Source organism: Sapajus apella, unplaced genomic scaffold (genome assembly GCF_009761245.1).
Source record: "Sapajus apella isolate SASKATOON/1434 unplaced genomic scaffold, GSC_monkey_1.0 scaffold13, whole genome shotgun sequence".
NCBI classification, from domain to species: Eukaryota; Metazoa; Chordata; class Mammalia; order Primates; family Cebidae; genus Sapajus; species Sapajus apella.
The window spans coordinates 2,824,607-2,844,667 of record NW_022436953.1 but is presented as its reverse complement, the minus strand read 5'-3'; the positions used below and the strand labels follow the sequence as shown (position 1 = coordinate 2,844,667).

The 20,061-nt window shown below is 40.8% G+C and overlaps 1 protein-coding gene and 1 long non-coding RNA gene across 2 annotated transcripts in view; one reads left to right on the top strand and one right to left on the bottom strand.

Annotated features, from left to right (window-relative positions):
* Nucleotides 1-1,932: 1,932 nt before the first annotated feature.
* Nucleotides 1,933-19,581, bottom strand: LOC116553768. The gene is made up of 3 exons (XR_004269901.1): nucleotides 19,439-19,581; nucleotides 17,202-17,208; nucleotides 1,933-1,946 (listed from the first exon to the last, which is right to left on the bottom strand). It is a non-coding gene; the product is annotated as an uncharacterized LOC116553768 (long non-coding RNA).
* Nucleotides 2,799-20,061, top strand: part of HPSE2 (heparanase 2 (inactive)) — a 732,977-nt gene continuing 715,714 nt past the window's right edge. The window contains exons 1-2 of the mRNA XM_032281250.1: nucleotides 2,799-3,161; nucleotides 6,310-6,467. Coding sequence (XP_032137141.1) covers nucleotides 2,872-3,161; nucleotides 6,310-6,467 — 448 coding nt within the window. The 5' untranslated portion in view covers nucleotides 2,799-2,871. The remainder of the gene's footprint in view (nucleotides 3,162-6,309; nucleotides 6,468-20,061) is intronic.

Below are 20,061 nucleotides of genomic sequence, written 5' to 3'. Positions count from 1 at the left end.
TCAATCTAATATACTGATTAACAATGAACTACTTACAGCATATAATTTAGGGCTAGATGAGAGGCAAGACAAAAACCATGATATGGTATGTGTGTGGTAGCTATTTGCAAAGAGTGTCTCTGGAGAGCTAAACCCAAACTAAACCAAAAGACCAAACAATAAAATCATCTTTGAGACCAACAAGGGCTAACCCCGTAAATATCACTGATTTCTTTCCCCTGATGTCCTCTTTAGAATTACTTAGAATTTCAGTGGCTGGAGTAGAGAAATAGTTTTCATCAGGAATTAAGCACTTTGTTTTTTTGATTTTGATTTTAATACCACATACAGATTCTGATAAAAACATTAAATACTACTTAAGTTAACGAGGCCAGCAAACCATTACACAGTAGTTGGGTTGGTAAGCAAAAATGGTAAAAATTCATAATTAAGCAGATTCTCATTATACTCAAGCTCATTCTTGGTCACAAGAATAGGTATTTTTGAAAGGTATATTAATTATAGACATCTAGTGGGTATATTTATTCAAATTGTCATCCACCAGTCCCAATTAACATGGCTTCTAAAAGTGCATTCACTTGTAAGCCAAGGGTTATTTAGGCCCTTGGAAAATCTGGCTCATTGTCAAAAATATATAACTAAAAGAGTTCTTAATATAGCAGATGAACTAATGGCTTTACAAGGTAAGTGTTTTCTGAAGGAGATGGCCAGGGAAATGTTAATAATTGGGAAAACGAATTATTGAACAGAGACCCAAAACATAATTTACTGTGACAAATAAAACTATTTATTTTTCACATTCTTCTGGAGAGGGGCATATTATTTCAGTGTCGAGCATGATTGGATTTACCATTAATTTATTTCACAGAATTTATTGAATGCCTACTAAGTGCTCCGGTCTGGGAACACAAAGACAAAAGTGTTTGCTCACCATGCTGTTGCCATCTCTAAGAGGTGCTCAGTACATACTTAAAAATTACAAAAATTTTGATTGAAACTTATACCACACCACACACCTACACCTACACACACACACATACATGCACACACACACATGCACAGTTTAAAGGATCTAAATGTGTTAGAAATGTTCAGGAACTGAAGGAAATAGGCCTTAGGTCTGGAGCCAACATCCAGTACTTCAGTATGTAACAGCTTGATTTAAAAAAATTATCTTTAAATAATATGACTTGCATTTGCTTTCTCCCATATCCTCATTTTATGCAGTCCTATTTCTAGAAGTTCTTCATGGCACTTCACAGATGAATGCAACACAATGTCGATTTCCTGGGTGCTTAGGTTAGTAGATGTCCTTCAGGGAATTTCAGCTGAAGGTCATCTACTCCAGCTCTTTTCAGATTTGTTAATCCTGGTCTGGAGGGAGGGAAGAGGAGACATGTTGCTGTTACCCTTGTGCATCCACCCCTATGGAAAACCCTTGTTCTGCATTTTAGGATTTTGCTTGTTTGATACCAAGGAGGCCCTTGGACGCTTCTGCGATTCTGCCTGCCCACACTGCATTAAGTAGTTCTCTTTATCTGCCAAGTAGAAGGCCCATTTTGTTTCAGAAAGAAGCTGAAAGTTGGGCCCAGCAATGTGACCGCAGCAAACTGCGCCTAACCCCTCTCCCTCGCTTCAGGATAGGACCTAGAGTTCAATTTGCAAGCTGTTGTGGGGTGGAAGCTCGATGTGCAGCGGCAGGTTGTGCATCTCGCGGCTTCCAGCTGTTAACCACCTTCAGGGGGACTCTGGTTTTTGACTGGGGGCCAATGGAAACCCGAAAGTGTCACTATGGTCCCATCTGACACCGTAAAGGCACACTTCCCTGCAGCAGGGCTAGGTATAGGATTGACCTCCAGGTGGGGCTGGTTTGAGGGGGGGAACTCTACCTGTGTGTACAGCAGAATAGAGTGGCCAAGCAGTGGCACAGATGAACGCAGAGCCGCCTTGACTATCCAAGCACCATCCAGGTAGCTTCGATTTGGCCAAAGCCAGCGTATATTGACGCCCCAAGACCTTTATTCCTCGGTTGCTGGACCAGGGTGCGTGTCCCTTTTGGCCCTCGGATCGGAGAAACTGCTGGACCAGGTTTCCTTTTGGCCATTTTTGCCCTATCGAGGTCAGAGGATGCTTCTGTATGGCTACCCGGAGCGTCACAGAGATCAGGGATCCTGTTCAAGGAATCTCCTTCACGGCTCTACGCTTTGACAGGATCACCGCCTCAAGACCCCTCTGCAACTTAATCGCCCTTGCTTTGCTGCTTCGACCAGCCGGCCCTGAGCAGACGAAGTGCCTGACGCTGTCAGGACAAACAAGCGCGCTGTTGGTTGGAACACTACCCCAGTGTGCCCAGGGTTGGTGCTGGGGCTTTCGGGTCGGAGTCGGAGCTTGAACCGCCCTCCAGAGCCTCGCAGGGAGGGAAGTTAAAACAAGACGCCTCGGTCTGTACCGAGATGGCACAATAGCACAGTTTGGATTCCTCCCTCTGCTTCCTGACCCTAGAGGGTTAAATTAGGAGGGTACAACGCCACCCTTTTCTCCTCCTTCCTGCCTGCCCCCTCCCCTTACCTTTAAAAAGTTAAAAAATGTCTGCAGTAGAAATCTCTTAAAGGGGCGGTGCCGGTGTACGAGTTCTCTTGGCAGGAGTCACTGGGAAGGCTGGCTAGGGGCGTGAGTTCGCTCCACCAGCACCAAAACACTGAAGAAAAAAAAAGCGAGCGAAAGAGAGAGAGAGAGGGGGAGAGAGAGTGGGGGGGGGCTGGGAGGAAGGAAAAAAAGGGGGGAAAAGGCGGACAGACACACACTTTAGATAAGGACAATTAGTCACTAGCGAGACCCAGTAGGAAGAGAGGTTTAAATCTGAGGAATTGAATGAGGGTGCTCTGTGCCTTCCCTGAAGCCATGCCCTCCAGCAACTCCCGCCCCCCCGCGTGCCTAGCCCCGGGGGCTCTCTACTTGGCTCTGTTGCTCCATCTCTCCCTTTCCTCCCAAGCTGGAGGCAGGAGACCCTTGCCTGTAGACAGACCTCCAGGTTTGAAGGAAAAGACCCTGATTCTACTTGATGTGAGCACCAAGAACCCAGTCAGGACAGTCAATGAGAACTTCCTCTCTCTGCAGCTGGATCCGTCCATCATTCATGATGGCTGGCTCGATTTCCTAAGGTAAGGCAGGGGCTTCGATGGATCATTTTAAATTTTTAGTAACACCACCCCAACCCCTTCCTATCCCCCATTCCAAAGGGGAAAGAAGAAAATAAGTCAAGCAGATCTCTCAAAGAGAAGAAAGGAGGTTTTCCTTCCCCTGGATTATGTGCTATGAGGCTGTAACTAGTGATTGAGAAAAGCAATGTTTTCTATTAAGATGCACATGTTTGCAATGCAGAAGGCATTTCAGAAACTTATCAGTTATGACTGAAAAAATGTTGTGCTTACATATATCCACAATTAGCTTCCCCATCTCCTTCTGAAAAAGAAACAAGAGTTTCAGGGCAGTTACAAAAGCGAAGAAAAAGGTCCCAAACAACAAAGACCTGAAAGGAATGTGTGTGTGTGTGTGTGTGTGTGTGTGTGTGTGTGTGTCTGTATGTTTGTGAGACAGAGAGAGGAGTGTGTGTGTGTGTGTGTGTGTGTGTGTGTGTCTATGAGTGTTCGAGCGGGGATTGCACGAAAGTGGAATTTTCCACGGAAAGATCGTTTCGGCAGTTTTCTCTCCCAGAAAGAAAACGAATTTAAGCAGAGGCTTGAGTGGTGGGCAAGTTGGATCGGAGTTAAAATTTTTTATTTTATATCCTCTGCTGTCATCTCCAGACTTCAGGACTTTGTAAGGCGCTTTTTATAGACAGAATGCCCCCCTCCCCCCAGTTCCTCCTCCTTAAATCTCCTGCGGTAACTGCACAGTTTAGCTTTTCTTTAAAGAAAAAAAAAATCCTCGCTGGGGTCACAGCATTATAAGGGAAGCGGTAAGAGTCCCAGAAATACTCCAGGGAGGCTTTAGAGATCTGAACCCCGCACCAGCGGATTAGCAAACCCGGAGGTTTGAGATCCCCTTTGCTCTAGAGCTTGTAATCTAATTGGGCTCACATTCTCCCCGGGTTGTTGCAGTTTGGCAGTTAGGCAACTGCGATCCCTTCCCAACCAGGGACAGAGTTGCAGTGTAAAATAAGAAATAAAGCCTCTGCAATGTCGAATCCCACTGCTGAGTTTTAAAAAATTCCCTCCAAGTTGGAGCCTCAGCCTGTGGGTTCCCCTCCAAGAGCCCTCAGCGCTCTCAGTCCCGCTCTGCCCGAAGGCCGCGTCTGTGTGCGTCCTTCATATTTTTCACTCCTTGCGAAATTCGAGTTTTGCTTCTTGAGATGCGCCTGCCTCTCAACTCTTGGGGTTGTCCCCCTGGCCCGAGTCGGGTCTGTGGACGCGGCAGGTAGCGGGAGGCGCCACGTGGAGCGCTCCTTCCAGCAGGAGGAAGGGTAGTCGGAGGACTGAGAGGCTGTAGCTGCCTTTGCCGAGGCCGTTTCGGTTCCTGCTGGTGCGATTGCTGCGAGGGAGGAACAGCCAGCTCCACGCGGCCCAGCTTCCTCTTTGAAAGCTCTTTCGTGCAGCAGAGCGCGTCTCTGAGCTTGTCCGAATGTAGGGTGCAACAGGGGTTTTCCGCAATGCTTGCCCCACTTTCATTCCTTCAGCTGCACAGACCGCCCCCCACCACCCCCCACCTCCCAGCTTGCTTTCTTCTTTTTAAAAATCAGCCTATTCGCCTAATGTTTTCCTGCCGCTGAAAAGAGTCTGGAAGGCAGCTTTTCGGGGAAGAAGTCCTGGCGGAGCGCATTCGCATTGGCTGTGCAGGCTTCCGGATGAAAGGTTTTTGGAAATGCTGTTTCCCCAGGACTGGATTCGCGCGGACGTCTCCTTTGCGATAGGAGGCCCACGCGACGCCCTGACTGTGACTGTCCTGGAGCGCGGTCCCAGAGACCTCAGCCTAACGACCCTTCTGGTTACTAGACCCTGGGGTAGCCACGTCTCATCTCAAAAACTCTCCAAAAGCGGAGTGTCTGTTTTTTCTGTCTCGTATCCACCTCCGTTATGATGCTCTTTAACGTCACCATTTGGATTTGGGCTTTCAGAATCTGAAACAGCAAAGCATTAAAAAATAATTTACAAACCCGGAACTCAACAGCTGATTCCCTTTAGCATTATCAGTGTCTGCATTGCTCCTTCCCCACTCCTTTCCAAAGCAGTAGCCTTTGGCTTTTAAAAAGACCTATCGATAGAAATCCTGACCTTAAATAGATGTAGATGCTTTTGTTTTGGTGCTTATTTAGTATCCCCTAACGCGCAGGTTCCATATTTCGGGAAGCTTCATTTTCCCTAGCGGTTCCAAACGGCCCCAAATGGGAAAGAAGAAAGATGGAGCTTAACTTCGGGGTGGGGTGGGATGGAGGATGTTACCTTTACTGGGATCAGGCAGAATTATTCAGAGTCCAAAGAGACTTTGCCTTTACACACACACAAACACACACACACTCTCTCTCTCTCTCTCTCTCTCTCTCTGTGTGTGTGTGTGTGTGTGTGTGTGTGTGTGGTGGCGGCGGCGGTGGTGGTGGTGCGGGATTGGAGAAGTGTTCCTGTAGAGGCAAGGGTTTACCCTGGAATCTCTCCTTCCGGGGATTTAGAAAACAATGCGGTTTTCACAATATAGTGAAAAAGGAAAATCAACTTGGACATTAAAAGTAAAAAGTAGGAATCCACTTGAGCTCAGGCGACCGGCCTGGTCTCAGAGTAACAAGGAAGGTTTTGCCTCCTGCACGGAGGTTTGTGGGGCCGCTGGGGCTTAGGAGGCAATGCCGGCTTTCAGCATACAAGTTTTTGGCAACTGTCGGAAGCCAGAGGTAGGCGCGCCTGGCGCGTCTCCGCCCGGAGCGCTTTCCTGGCAGTGGCAGAAGCCGGGCAACTGCGCCTTAGCGCCGTGCTCGTGCTCTTAGCGCATACATCTCCACCCCATACACTCTATGAACAAACACAATCTGTAGCCTTTAGGAGATCAGGATCTGGGTGTCTGCGGGAGGGGACCGCTGCGAGTGCCTGGAAGCGGGAGGCGTAGCCCCGGGAGCCGGGCGGTGAGGTCAGGCTGGGGCGCGGGGCACTAGGGAGACGCTGAGGAGCTGCCAGGGGCCAACCTGGATTGCGGGCTGAGGCAGGCACAGAGCCTCTAGCCTCGGCCAGGTCGCCGTCAGGGAGTGGGAAGAGGGCCCTTTTCCGTGGCCCACGCGCTCTTGTCCTGTCTCAGGAACCTTTCCTCTCTTTTTCTCTACCTCTGCAGCTCCAAGCGCTTGGTGACCTTGGCCCGGGGACTTTCTCCCGCCTTTCTGCGCTTCGGGGGCAAAAGGACCGACTTCCTGCAGTTCCAGAACCTGAGGAACCCGGCGAAAAGCCGCGGGGGCCCGGGCCCGGATTACTATCTCAAAAACTATGAGGATGGTGAGAAACTTGATTACCATTCTTTATCTGGGGAGCGGAAGCGAGCACCGGCTGTGTGTGTGTGTGTGTGTGTGTGTGTGTGTGTGTGTGTGTGCGTGTGCGCGTGCGCGCGCGCGCGCGCGCGCGCGTTGAGGCAGATTTGGAGAGCCTGGTTTCAGCTCGCCTGAAAAGTTGGAAGCTTTAGATGAGGGGACACTGCAATGTGGAACTCCTGACCTCATTGTGCAAAGAGGGGTTCTCACCCAGCTGCTGGCCTTTTACTGGCCAGCTGTCTCGGAGGCTGCGAGCTGGTAGCCCAAACTGCTGGCAGGCTGGTCCTGCGGGTTGTAGATGCAGCAGGTTTCTTGAGAAAATTCAGCCACGTTCATAGATTATTAAAAGTCAGAGTCATATTTCATAGCTAAAATTCTAGACAAGTGCCTTTTTGTTTTTCTTATTTCTTGCTTTCCTGGGATAAGGGTACAGAAGGGATTCAGCCGTTTCTGAAACCCACTCTAATAATCCCTTTTAGATTGGTCCTTTATTGAGGAAGGTTTGGAAATCTCTACAGTGTGTTCTTCTTCAGATTGCCTGATCTCAGAGTTGCATTTTTTTCTGTTTTAAATGGGATTACAAATGCCAGCTTTCTTTCCTGACAGGATTAGATAAGTGTTGGAAGGGCTTTGAAAACTTGAAATCCTATTTCAATCTGAGAGGCCAATCTTTTTTTGGTTTGAACAGTCTCATTTTTACTAGATAAAAAATGAAAATGCTATTGAAAAATTTTTGTTTAGAAGGTTAGGTGTTAGTATCTATGAATTTTCTGTTTGAGGGGGGGATGTACTTTCAAAGAGGCATGATGGGTATTGGCGTTTCTTGAGCTATTGACACTGTTAAGATTAGATAGAAGAGGCAGTAGTGTCCATTCTTGGAGTATTTACAAAGGGCTCAGGGACAGGTTTTCAGAGCTCTCTGAATTTTGTTACATCTTGTCCTGACAAATCAGCTAAAGGAGCAAATGCCCTGTGTTTTCTTGGGCCTTCACTAAATTGGACTTCTGGAGAGGTATTGGAATGTATTTCTAGGTTGGCCGAGGAATACTTTTTTAAAGTGCCAGAACAGAGAAAGAGGGCAAGGCTGAGACTTCTTGAGTTTGGAGCGTGACTAGGACTTGTTCTTTTATGACATTTGCCAAAGCAGGTAGGTGTTTAAGGCTATATCTTTTCAAAGATAAAAGTCATTGCTATGAAAGTGTGTATTGCGAGTAGACTTTTGCTGTCACTCAGCATAAATGCTGAAAGGTAAAAGATAGTCTTTAACAGCACCTTTGATGGTAATTTGACCCAGAACCAGCTCCTAGAGTCACTCTCAGCTCTGTGATCACACATAAGAAGGGAGAATATTAATGGTTTTCCTGATGAGATAGCTCTTCTTCCAGTCCATTTGAACTACTTCCTCTTTAGTTTGTGAGAAAACTTGTAAGAGCCCCAGGAATTGCTGGAGAGAAAAGGACCACTATAAGTTTAGAAATTGGTCTGTTTCTCCCAGCCTTGTACCTAGGATTGTATTACACTGAGAACAATGAGATTTGCTTAAAACGAAGGCTACAATTTGTTTCCCTTTGTGAAAGGAGAAAGTGGGCATCATGGGGAGAAAAGAAATTGGCAAAAGGCAGTGCCCTGTAAGACTTCATAGAATTTAAAAAAAACATAAATGGTAAAGATCTAAGAGGCCATCTTTAGTCCTTCTACCATGTCAGGGGCCACTATAGGATCATTCCATATGGAATCCTTTTCTTGTTTTGTCCAACCTGGCATTAAATATCTCTAGAAATTTAGTTTTCATCACCCCTAGGGGAGTGAGGTTTTCTATCTCATAAGGTTTTGCTGGGAAATTTCTCCTGAATTTTCACTTTATAAGTATTTACAGTTATTCCTGTTTGCATTTTCCTGATATAATTTCTGCCTTTGGTGTGGGTGTTAGCTTAAAAAAAAAAGCTTCCTCATAGCTGTTTTTTATCTTGACTACCTGGATCTAATTCTTTTAAAACTTTCTTTAAAGTCAGTCCTTCCAGACACTAATCTGTTTTATTGCTCCTAGTTGAACTCCTTTTGATTTATGTTTTCCTAGTAATAAGATGCTCTGAACTATATCAGTATTTGAGGCTTAACTGAGTTAAAGAGAATGAAGATGTCCTATTTCTGCCCTTTGAAGCTCACACATCCTTAAATTACCCATACTGTCTTTGTTGTTGTGTGTCGTATTGCAGAATTCAAGGCAAAATATTCCTGGTGTAGTCTCAGCAATTTTGCAAACATTTTGCTTCCGTTGTCCCTTTTCATCTAGTGATAACTGTTATCATTATGAGCATCTTAAAATAATTAAGCCTTCTTAGTAAATGGTCCTGTAGTAAGCACTTGGGCATAAAGGTGTCTTATTAAAAGATGTATTTACTTAAACATAGTACAGAATAACATACGTTTTGAGTAATAAGATATACCTACTGGCATGTTATGAAACTCAGTGACACAGTGAAGAGAAAATGGAATTTGGACTTAGAAAGTTTGCATTGCAGGCCTGGTCCTATCATTTATGAATGCGTGGCCCCGGGCTTACTGTTTATAGCATGTGGATGATGATAATTACCTGCTGTGCATTGCTTCTCTGAAGGTTCTAAGAGGTAATGTTTGTAAGTTATTTTTTTGACTGTACAACAGTGTAAGAAAGGTAAGGATTCTTACTTTCATTAAAGGCAACTTCAGCAAATTTATAACATATATTTAATGTTTTAAAGTGGGATTAAGGTGTGAGTAAGATTTCATGAAACTAAAGTTTATACAGAAGGCAGAAGGTAGATTTATGAAATTATTTGAGAGGATTGAGAGAATGTAGGGAGAATTATCTTTAAGGAACAGAGGTGAGAACCAAAGGTGGCTTTTGTTATGTGCTGATATTAAAATGAATGGATAGTTGCAGCTTTGAGCGAAAAGCCTCCACTTTTCTGGTTAATCCATTTATATTGCTACCCTGATGTGATTTTTTTTTTTTTTTTGACATGGAGTTTTGCTCTGTTGCCTAGGCTGGAGGGCAATGGCACAATCTTGGTTCACTGTAATCTCTGCTTCCGGTGTTCTAGTGATTCTCATGCCTCAACCTCTTGAGTAGCTGGAATTACAGGTATGCACCACCATTCATGGCTAATGTTTTTTGAGACAGAGTCTTGCTCTGTTGCCCAGGCTAAGTGCAGTGGCATGATCTTGGCTCACTGCAACCTCTATCTCCTGGTTCAAGCGATTCTCCTGTTTTAGGCTCCTGAGTAGCTGGGACTACAGGCACGTGCCACCATGCCCTGCTATTTTTTGTGTGTTTTTTTAGTAGAGATGGGGTTTTACCTTGTTAGACAGGATGGTCTCAATCTCCTGACTTCGTGATCTGCCTGCCTCAGCCTCCCAAAATTCTGGGATTACAGGTGTGAGCCACTACACCTGGCCAAGTTTTGTATTTTTAGTAGAGACAGGGTTTTGCCATGTTGGCCAGGCTGGTCTCAAACTCCTGATCTCAAGTGATTTGCTCAACTCTGCCTCCCAAAGTGCTGGGATTACAGACATGAGCCACTGTGTCTAGCCCCTGATGTGATTTTGTTGTCCCCCTCCTTTCCCCCAAATTAATAATGCAATTAACAACTCCTGTGGCTTCTGTTTTCCAAATACTTTTGAAGCATATTAATGCAACTGTATTTTCTCTAACTTTGTAAAACCACTGTTTATGTATCACTTTGGGAGCTTCACTGGTTACTCCTTTAATGCAGTTAACTATTCTGCTCTATACTTAGGTACCTTGAATTCCACACACACATAGTATTGCTGGAAGAAGTAAAAATAAAGTTGTTCGTTATACCCTAGGAATCTTACCGTTGCCTAACTTCCTTTCTGGTCTATGTAATGTTATGCTTTACTTACTCTCAACAAAGAAATCTTGGGTTATTCTTTTGTTTGTAAGTTTATTTTTTTCCCCAGTCTTCCCCTCTTTGTATTATATTCAATGTGCTTTATTTGTATGCATTTCTATGACCATGACTGTATCTTTAATGAAGATGTACACCATTTTTTAATGTATATCAAAAGCCAGCTTAATATTTCTGTAATGTCATATTCGTCATGTTACTCTTTTGCTCAAAAACCTTGGTTATTTTTGGATTGCTTGCATAATATGTTCAAACTCCTCAGCTTGGCATTCAAAACCTTTCACATTTCAGTCTCAGTTTACTTTTACTACCCTGTGTTTCCATATACCTTTTGTTACAGCCCTACTTACTTGATTGTTCACTGTCTCCTTAAAACACCTTCATTATCTCAACCCCATACCTTTGTTCATTAGTATATGAATATGCCTTGAATGTCTTTCTCCTGGCTCAAGTCAGAGCTTACCCCATCCTACCTAGTTTTTGAAGGCCCACTGCAAATGTTCTTACTTGCACAAAACTGTTCTTGAACAGGTCATTCCACAGTGATCTCTTCTTTCTCTATTCCTTCTCTGGACTACTGTAGCTTTTACTCTTGATGCTTTTCTTTTGGCTCCTTCTGCCTTGTTAAGCCATTTAACTTTATATACATATATAACATATTTTAACTATATATTATATATATATAGTTAACTTTAAATATATATTTATATTTTACCTTTCCAACTAGAATGCAAATTCTTTATAGGAAGATACCATATCTAATTATTGTATATCTACAATGTGTAGCCTTTATGACACATGGTAGATCTTCAGCAAATTTTCTTGGGTGTATAGTAGGTTAAAGCACTGTGAAAGGCCCTGGGGAAAAGGAGGTGACCAGTGGAGAAATGAGTGAAGGTATACGTGAAGACTCTACTCATTTTACACCTTCAACACATATTCCCATGCAGTCCACTCTTGATGCTTATTTTTTAATGACATTCTTCATGATTTTAACCATATACTCTTAATTTTTGGTTTTCTAAGTTGTCTTGGTTTTATGCTATGCATCAAATTAATTTTATCATCCAGTTTAAAGCCTTGCACTAGAACTACATTTGAAAAAATTGTGTCGGTTTCTTCCTTGCCTTTACTTTTGCTTTTCTTTGTTAGTTTAAATGTAATTTCTATCCCTGATTTTTCAATTACTGGTATAACAATGCCTTTTCACAATTTTCAAATGTCTTTTATCTTTATCTCGTGAAGATTCTTCTCTTTGGAGAGCTTTTAAATTCTAAATGATGAATGTGTATATACTTTGTAAAGTCTAAGACACTGTGTAACTATTATTATTCTCATTTCTCTAGGAAGTTTTCCCACAGGTGAAGTAGTTAATTCTTTGTCTTTCTAATCCCAGTCCATCAATCAAAACATATGGTGTAAGAACACCACAACTGCCAAAATATATATTTGCCTTGAACTTATCCACCTTCTATTATCCCATTTTATTTCACATAATGTTTTTGAAATTCTGTTACATTTAACAAGTATTTACTGATTATCTATTCTCTGTTTAGTTTCATGCTAGACAAAGAATGGCAGAATGTAAAATAAATAAAAGATGCTGTTCAAAATCACCATTATAACACAACAGTAATAATTGCTTTAGGCAAGATACACTAATTAAATGTTGAACTTAGTGGGTGGAACTTTAAAATAAAAGAGGATATTTGCATAGCCTTAAAGCATCTCCCTCATAATATTTATTAACTAATTATTGTGGTGGTTTTAATATATATCCACAAATTCTCCACTTCTGGGAAGTAGAGCTTAATTCTTCTTTCCTTGAGTGTGAGTTGGATTTAAAGAAGAGAGTCTCCAAAGGGGAAAGTAGTAATTTTTCATGGGAGAAACCGACAGACATAATTTTAACAGTGACTAAGGTTAACATCAGCAAATAAGTCATATTGATATAATGTATTATTCTCTGATATGATAAGATAGTAACTCTCAGTAAACATGAGAGAACATTAGTCAAACTCAAACTGAAGGATACTCTATAAGATACCTGACTTGTATTCTTCAAAAGAGGCTATGTCCTGCTGTCAATGAACCAATAGTGTAGTTGGTGAGGTAATATTAACACTGATAAAACTGAAGAGTAACAAAAAGACAATTTAGAATGAAGCGCTAAGTGGAATATGATAGTTTGCTAGGGTATAAGAAAAAAAGTAGAATTGAATGCTGGTGAGACTTAGGTGGGAGCTAGATAGATAGATTGACCTTGGAGAGATAGAGACAAGAAGAGAAGATATGTAACTCAAGGGAAGGAGCATGAGGCAAATCATTTTATATATTTGGATGGGAAGGAGACTGCCCTGGCTGCATAGAAAGTATGTTAGAAATTATCTTAGTTCACATGCTAGAACGATGTCAAAGTCTCTTTTACAGAAGCCTATTTACATGTTTTTGTTAATTTAGAAATGTTTATAATTAAAGAAAATATACAAAAAAATAAAGTACATTAGAAATTGTCCCAAGCAAAGTTCGTATTGCTAGAATTATGTCAAAATTGGGTTTTAATACATTCTAATCTATTTTTCTTAACTGCAAAATATGTTATTGAAGAAGAAAAAGAAAGTACATGTGTGAGAGAAAAGGTTGGTTGGGTAAATCCAGATCAGATTATAGGAATCTTGAAATTGAGGGTAAATGGAATTGGCCCTGTAGGAAAAAAGAGGTTATTATATCTTATTTTACTCCATTGCAGAAGGGAAGGACACATTTTTAACAGAGGGCTTCCATGACACTTGGTCTCTCCTATCTTCCCTTTCCAAATCACTAGACACACTCATCCCCTCCCTCTAACTAAACTGTGTTATAATAACTGCATTTGTCAAGGTTTGAGTTACAAAGCATGCTTAAAAGACAGATATTAAAATTGGATTATTAATTAGATTCTTACATTGCAAGGTTTATAAAGTAAAAGGTCTTAAAATTTGCTTGATTATTTTTATATCACTCTTCTTACTTTTGTAGAATAAGAACAGGCTACTATTTTATAATATTAATTTATTTACTCATTGAGTAGGCTTCCAGTTTCAGGTTTCCATTTGACACTGAAGCTGGGAAGATTAATGGGTCCCAGGTGTAATTGTCAAATTACTTACTACTGATCTCTTGTCACTTCGGCAGCAGTAGCCAAAAGCAGTTTTTAGAGACTTTTAGGGCCAAGAAAAGCCTTCATTCTAACTTCATCTTTGGCATTTCACAATTTGTCTGCCAATAACTTTAGAAGGATTTGATATAATTTAATATTGTACTAAAAAGTGTCAGTAATGACCTGAAGTTTTATGTATTTGTATTTATTTATGAAGTTTTATTTACAATTATTTTATTCTGCCTTTTGAAATAAAAATGGATGCATTTCTGTAATACCATTGAAATTTTGTACTCAGTCTCTGAGTATGAGCTGCAGTTCACCATATCCCAATAAATTTGAATCTGTGTCTTACAAGGATTTAGTCACCATATCTAGTCACAGTGTGTAGTCATTGTGGCCATGTGCATACTGCTAGAAGTGGTAGAGACCAAGAAATATTGGTCCATTACTTGTGGAGGTAGTTTAATTAATTTAGTGAATCAGAAATGCCAGTAAATAAACCTTTTAGTGCTGACCACATTTATATAATTTACCACTTGGGCATTGGGGAAAAAGATAATTCATCAATTTTTCTGTATAATGCAACTGTACTACTGTTGCCAATACCAAATTTTTAATTCTTCTGCCAAATTCATTTTAATTATCTCTCCTGTTAGCCCAATCCCTACTGATGGGATAGGGACCTAGTGGAAGAAAAGCAGTTTCTTTCAAAAAGTTTCCTGGTTTTGCTTAGCCTGCTGGTCACATGGTCTGGATTCCTATAGTCAGGAGTCTCTTCTTAGAATTCTTCATCAAAATGGATTAGATGTTAAGAATCTTAATTTGGGTGCTTCTTAGTGTCTTAATCATGCTTTCAGCGATCTCAGTCTATAAGACAGTAGATTGGAACTCTGAGCTCTGTGTGTGCATGTGTGTGTGAGAGAAAGAGGGAGACAGAGAGAGAGAGACTGAGAGAATGAATATGAGAATGAGAGAATTTGGTGTTTCATTCCCTGAACTTGTCCATCAGTGATCATTAGGCAAAGTATATACATATTTCTTGACTATTGATTAGTACTGTTCAAGGTTTAGATACCTCATACAAGTTTGTTATTTTATCCTTTCACTTTCATTATCTGATTGAGTTGAGTTCAATCCCATTCAGTTTTGTTCACTTTGGTATGGTAAAAGACAGTGTAATTTTGCTCAATTCAGTAATTGTTTTTTAACATGTAAGCCAGACTTAGTGCTAGATATCGGGGAACCCAAGGGAACACACATCTGCCTTTTCCCTGAAATGGAAAATTTTACCTGTACTTCAAAGCTCTGCTCAAATTCCATATTTCATTAAACCTTCTGCTAAGTCAGTCCCCATTAATCTTTCCCTCTTTTCTCTGAATTTTTTAAAAAAATTCTTCCCGAATATGCAGTCTAATTTATTCCAAGTACCCAGATGGACTTAAACAGGTCATTTTTGTCCTTAGGAATTTACAATAAAAATACACTGCTGTTGTTACACACACAAAAACTCAGACATAACCATCATCACACTGCATGGAACAGACACATTAAGTCAAACAGAGTATGTTATTTACAAAGCTAAATATATGTGTTTTGGTTTCGTGTAGCAAATGATGAGGAGCGAAATATATATGCTGTGTATTTAGAAAAGATGGGTGCATGTATGTATCTCTATGTTTGTGTTGAAGGAATTAGAGGTTAAACCAGTACCTTATTTTCACTCAGTTTGGAATGTGAAGTTAGAAAGCTGTTAGAAAACTGAAAATTGCCCAGATTTGGGACAATATCTCTTAAATACTATGAAAGAATAAATGTTTTGCTGCAGCTCAATAATAATAATAATAACACAACAATAATAATAATGCTTATTATTGAATGCTTATTATGTGCCAGGTACTGTTTTAAGCAATTTGCCTGCATTAATACATTAATCCTTCCATCAATTCTATGAAGAAAGTACTGTTAACCCCATTTGACAGATTGAAAAACCAAGGCACAGAGTGGTTAAGTAACTTGCCCAAGACTACCCAGCTAATGAGTTGTGCTTCAGGGACCCAGGGATGTCAGTCATTAAACCTTCAGGCTTAAATGGAGCCTCTGCTATGAAGTATTAAATAGTTGATAGGACCAGGATTAGATCCCATTCCTGTACTCTTCTCCTTGCTTAGATAAGAGAGAGATCTAATCTTTTAATCATGCATTGTCTGATTTACTCATTCATTTGTTTGGCTCCAAAAGCCCTAAACCAAGCATTGTGGAGCATTGAAAAAATGTGTGCCATAGGCATTCCCATGAATATTGTCTCATGAACATATTCAAAGGTCTTGTGGGTTATGACACAAAATAGTTGTTAGGTAAAACGGAGAACAATAACTGCAGGAAGACACATGAACAATTGAAAGAAATGATTATCAAATTTTAGGACATATTGAAGGAGTAGAACAACAACTGATTCAATGTAGGATAGGACTTACAGTTTCTCTGGGAAGGAGGTATATTTTGGAATCAGATGCATTGAAAGGAATAATAAGAATGGATCAATGTGTTATTGATGTAAGGGAAATTTCAGGAACAAAGAGAAGAATATTTGAAAAAATTATTGGACAATTTTGAGACTATTTGAAAAAATTATTGGGCAATTTTAGAATTATTTTTTATTTATACACTGAACCATACTCTGACTTATTCTTCCTTGAAGTTCTAAGCCTAGTGAAGTCCTGTGGAGAGAAAAGGGAACTGATAATGGTGAGATTTCAAGAAAGTTTTTTCTTCATACCTCTTTCCCCTATCTTTGTGTTTGAACTGAGATTTTGTTAAATTCAAGTAGAGAACACAGCTATACACACTTAAAACGAAGAAATCAAGGAACAAAGAGGTTATACAGTCTGCAAAATGTTTCAGGGGTTAAGTAACTATACTAGTAAATGGCTGAGCTGTGGTTGAATCCAGGACAGTCTCACTTCACAGTTGGTGATTTTCATTACCCCTCTTACAACATAGCAGCACAGTGTTTCTCATTCCTCTACCAAGTCAGCTTCAAAGGCCTTTCCCCAAGAGAAAAAGGCCGTTATATTAGCTGGAGTCTGATTTGAAAGTTTGCTTGAAAATAGGGCTACATGATAATTAGTGTTGTTTCCCTTGTGATTGTTTTCATCTGGTTTGGGCACTCATCACCTCACACCTGTTCTGTAGCATCTCAGCTGGGTTCCCTGTCTTCAATCTCTCTCCATCTTGTCTGATTAATCTTTCTGAAGCTCCACTTTCCTCCTGTCACTGTCTAGCTAGAAACCTTCTTGGACATCCCCTGTCTGCTAGCTCAAGTTTTTGAGCTTTTCAAGGCTCCCTACAGTAGCCTATCCTCCTTGGCCAGCTGCTTCTCTCCACCTCCCCATAGCAGCCTAAGTTTATTCACAAGCAGGCGATACAGCTTTTTGTTATGCTACTTCTACCCTCTCTGACATTCTTTTCATTTCTAACCCTGTGAATATTCTACCCCATCATCCCTCTGCCACATTCTACCCATTTCTGAATTCTGCCTCTTTCAAAGCCCTGCTTAAGTTTGTCCTCCTTTTCATGATTCTTTACTATCTTAGCTCAAAGTGTTTAATTCATTTATGAAACACTTACTGAGCCTGAGTTTCTAAAATACTTATTATCTAAAAATCACTCTTGTGGCTATTTTCGTATTCTGCTTTATGTTCTCAGTTATTTTTTGTGAATGTTCATGTAGGCTTGGCTCTACTCCTAGATTACAGGTCACTGTAAGAGTAGTGATTGTAACATTTCTGCAGTTTCTACAATCTAGTGAAGTGCCTTTTGTGTAGTAGCTCTTCAGTAAGTACTTGTTGACTGGTTATTTCTCACTTATTTGGTAGCTTAATATGCTAAAGGGAATAAACTCTCTGCCATTTCTAGTTGTTGCTTAATTTCTTCATACTTTTACAGATTTATGCTTTTTATCCATTTTATCATCAATGTAATGCAGGGACATGAATACTCATTAAATAATATGTACATCAAATAAAAAGCGAAAGCTGGCCAGGGGTGGTGGCTCACACCTTTAATCCCAGCATTTTGGGAGGCCGAGGTGGGTGGATCATCTGAGGTCAGGAGTTTGAGAACAGCCTGGGCAACATGGTGAAATCCCGTCTCTACTAAAAATATAAAAATTAGCTGGGCGTATTGGGTGCCTGTAATCCCAGCTACTCGGGAGGCTGAGGTGAGAGAAGTGCTTGAATCTGGGAGGCAGAAGTTGCAGTGAACTGAGATCATGCCATTGCACTCTAACCTGGGCAACAAGAGTGAAACTGTCAAAAAAAAAAAAGTAGAAGCCTCCCTTCATGTTTTATCCCCAACTCTACTCCATAGCCACTTTCAACAGACTTGAAAAGAATGTATCTTTTCAGATCATTTGCCATGCATACAGAAGTATATACATTTTAAAGTTTATAGATAGAATCACATTGTTGTAAAACTTGCTTGTCTAGATAACCTTTTAGTCGGTAATTACAGTTTGTTTTTCAGTGGGTAAAGAATATATGCAGAGGAACTGTTGTTTAATTATTGTCTTTCTTTTTTTTTTTTTTTTTTTTTTTCTTTTTTGACATGGAGTCTCGCCCTGTTGCCAGGCTGGAGTGCAGTGGCAAGATCTTGGCTCACTGCAACCTCCACCTCCCAGGTTCAAGCTATTTTCCTGCCTCAGCCTCCTGAATAGCTGGGACTACAGGTGTATGCAACCACGTCCAGCTAATTTTTGTATTGTTTCACCATGTTGGCCAGGATGGTCTCAATCTCTTGATCTCGGTGATCTGCCTGCCTCGGTCTCCGAAAGTGCTGGGATTACAGACATAAGCCACCACGCCCAACCAGTTTATTCTCTTTCAGTGGTACTTTTTTTTTGTTAACAAGAAGTTATCTGTTTAATATTTGTGCTATATAGTATCATATTTCTCTGATGTAAATTCTTTCCCCCAACCTATCTTTAAACACCATTATTTATCTTAATTCTTTTAATTGTCTTACATTCTTTGAGAAAGTGTCACACCATAGTAAAACTTACTGTATGCATCAAAATATGATTTCCTTTAATAAAACAAGTGTTTTGTAAACTTTAGGATGCAGATGGAAAGTGATACATTATTTTGATTTTTGGCTCAGATAGTGTATCGCTATGTCATTTGTAAGAAATCCTGGCTAAGGAATTTTTGATTCTCTTTGAATATCACTCATCTCACTAAAACTGCTCTGTGAATTTGAATACTAGTGAGCCCACAAAGACAGATTTTTAAATACCTTGGATAATGTTTACTTAGAAACAGATTACAGAAGGCAGAAGGTCGCCATTTTTGAATAGCTCCCTAGCCAGTCATTTGCAGATGAAAATTAATTATATTTTACATTTGTAATTTTAAAAACTGTAAAAACTCCTCTGAGCTTCACAGTACAGTAATTTTATTTTAACTTGGCATCTCCATTTTATAACTGAGAAAACACTCAAGAAGTTGCTCAAAGTAATAGGGCTTTTAAATAGAAAAGCTGGGATTAGAACTCAGTGCTTATCCTTTAATCATGACATTCTTAAATGAAAGTATACAGAGAGATCCAAGATAGCTGATCACTAGCAGCTCGGGATTGTAGCTCCCAGTTAAAGTGCAGAGAACGAGAGGACGCTGCACTTTCAGACGAATTTTTGTTGCTCACGGACCAGGAGATTCCCAGCGGAGGAGCCCCACGGGTCGCCAGTGCAACTCTTGTGGCCAGTGTGGCGGTTTTGCCAGCGCTTCGGTGTGGCGGTTCTTGCTGCAGAGTAAACAGGACTGGGTCCCATTTTGGTCAACGTTTGGAGCTCTGGGAAGGCAGAGTTGCCTATTCAGCTGATTGAAGGACGGACTCAAGAAGAAAGCCAGACTGGAGATTCCCAGGCAGAAAATCACCACAATCTTAAAGCTGCTGTTTTAGCCAGTGCAGTGGGTTGCTCAGATTCCGGTGCTGGGAATCAACAAGTTGGACGTCCACTCAGAAACCTAATTAGAAAGTCTGTAATTATAAAGACCACAGATGGATAAATTTATAATGAAGGGAAGAAACTAGCCTAAAAAGGCTGAGAATACCCAAAATCAGAACGCCTCTCCCTCTACAGGGGATCACAGTTCCTCATCAGCAACAGAACAAGGCCTGATGGAGAACGAGTGTGTTCCATTAACAGAAGTAGGCTTCAGAAGGTGGATGGTAAGAAACTTCTGTGAGTTAAAAGAACTTGTTCTAACCCAATGCAAAGAAACTAAGAACTTTGAAAAAAGGTTTGACGAAATCCTAATGAGAATAGATAATTTAGAGAGGAATATAAATGAATTAATGGAGCTGAAAAACACAACACAAGAACTTCGCAAGCTATGCACAAGTTTTAACAGCGGAATTGATCAAACAGAAGAAAGGATATCAGAGGTCAAAGACCAACTTAATGAAATAAGACAAGATTAGAGAAGACAAGATTAGAGAAAAAAGGATAA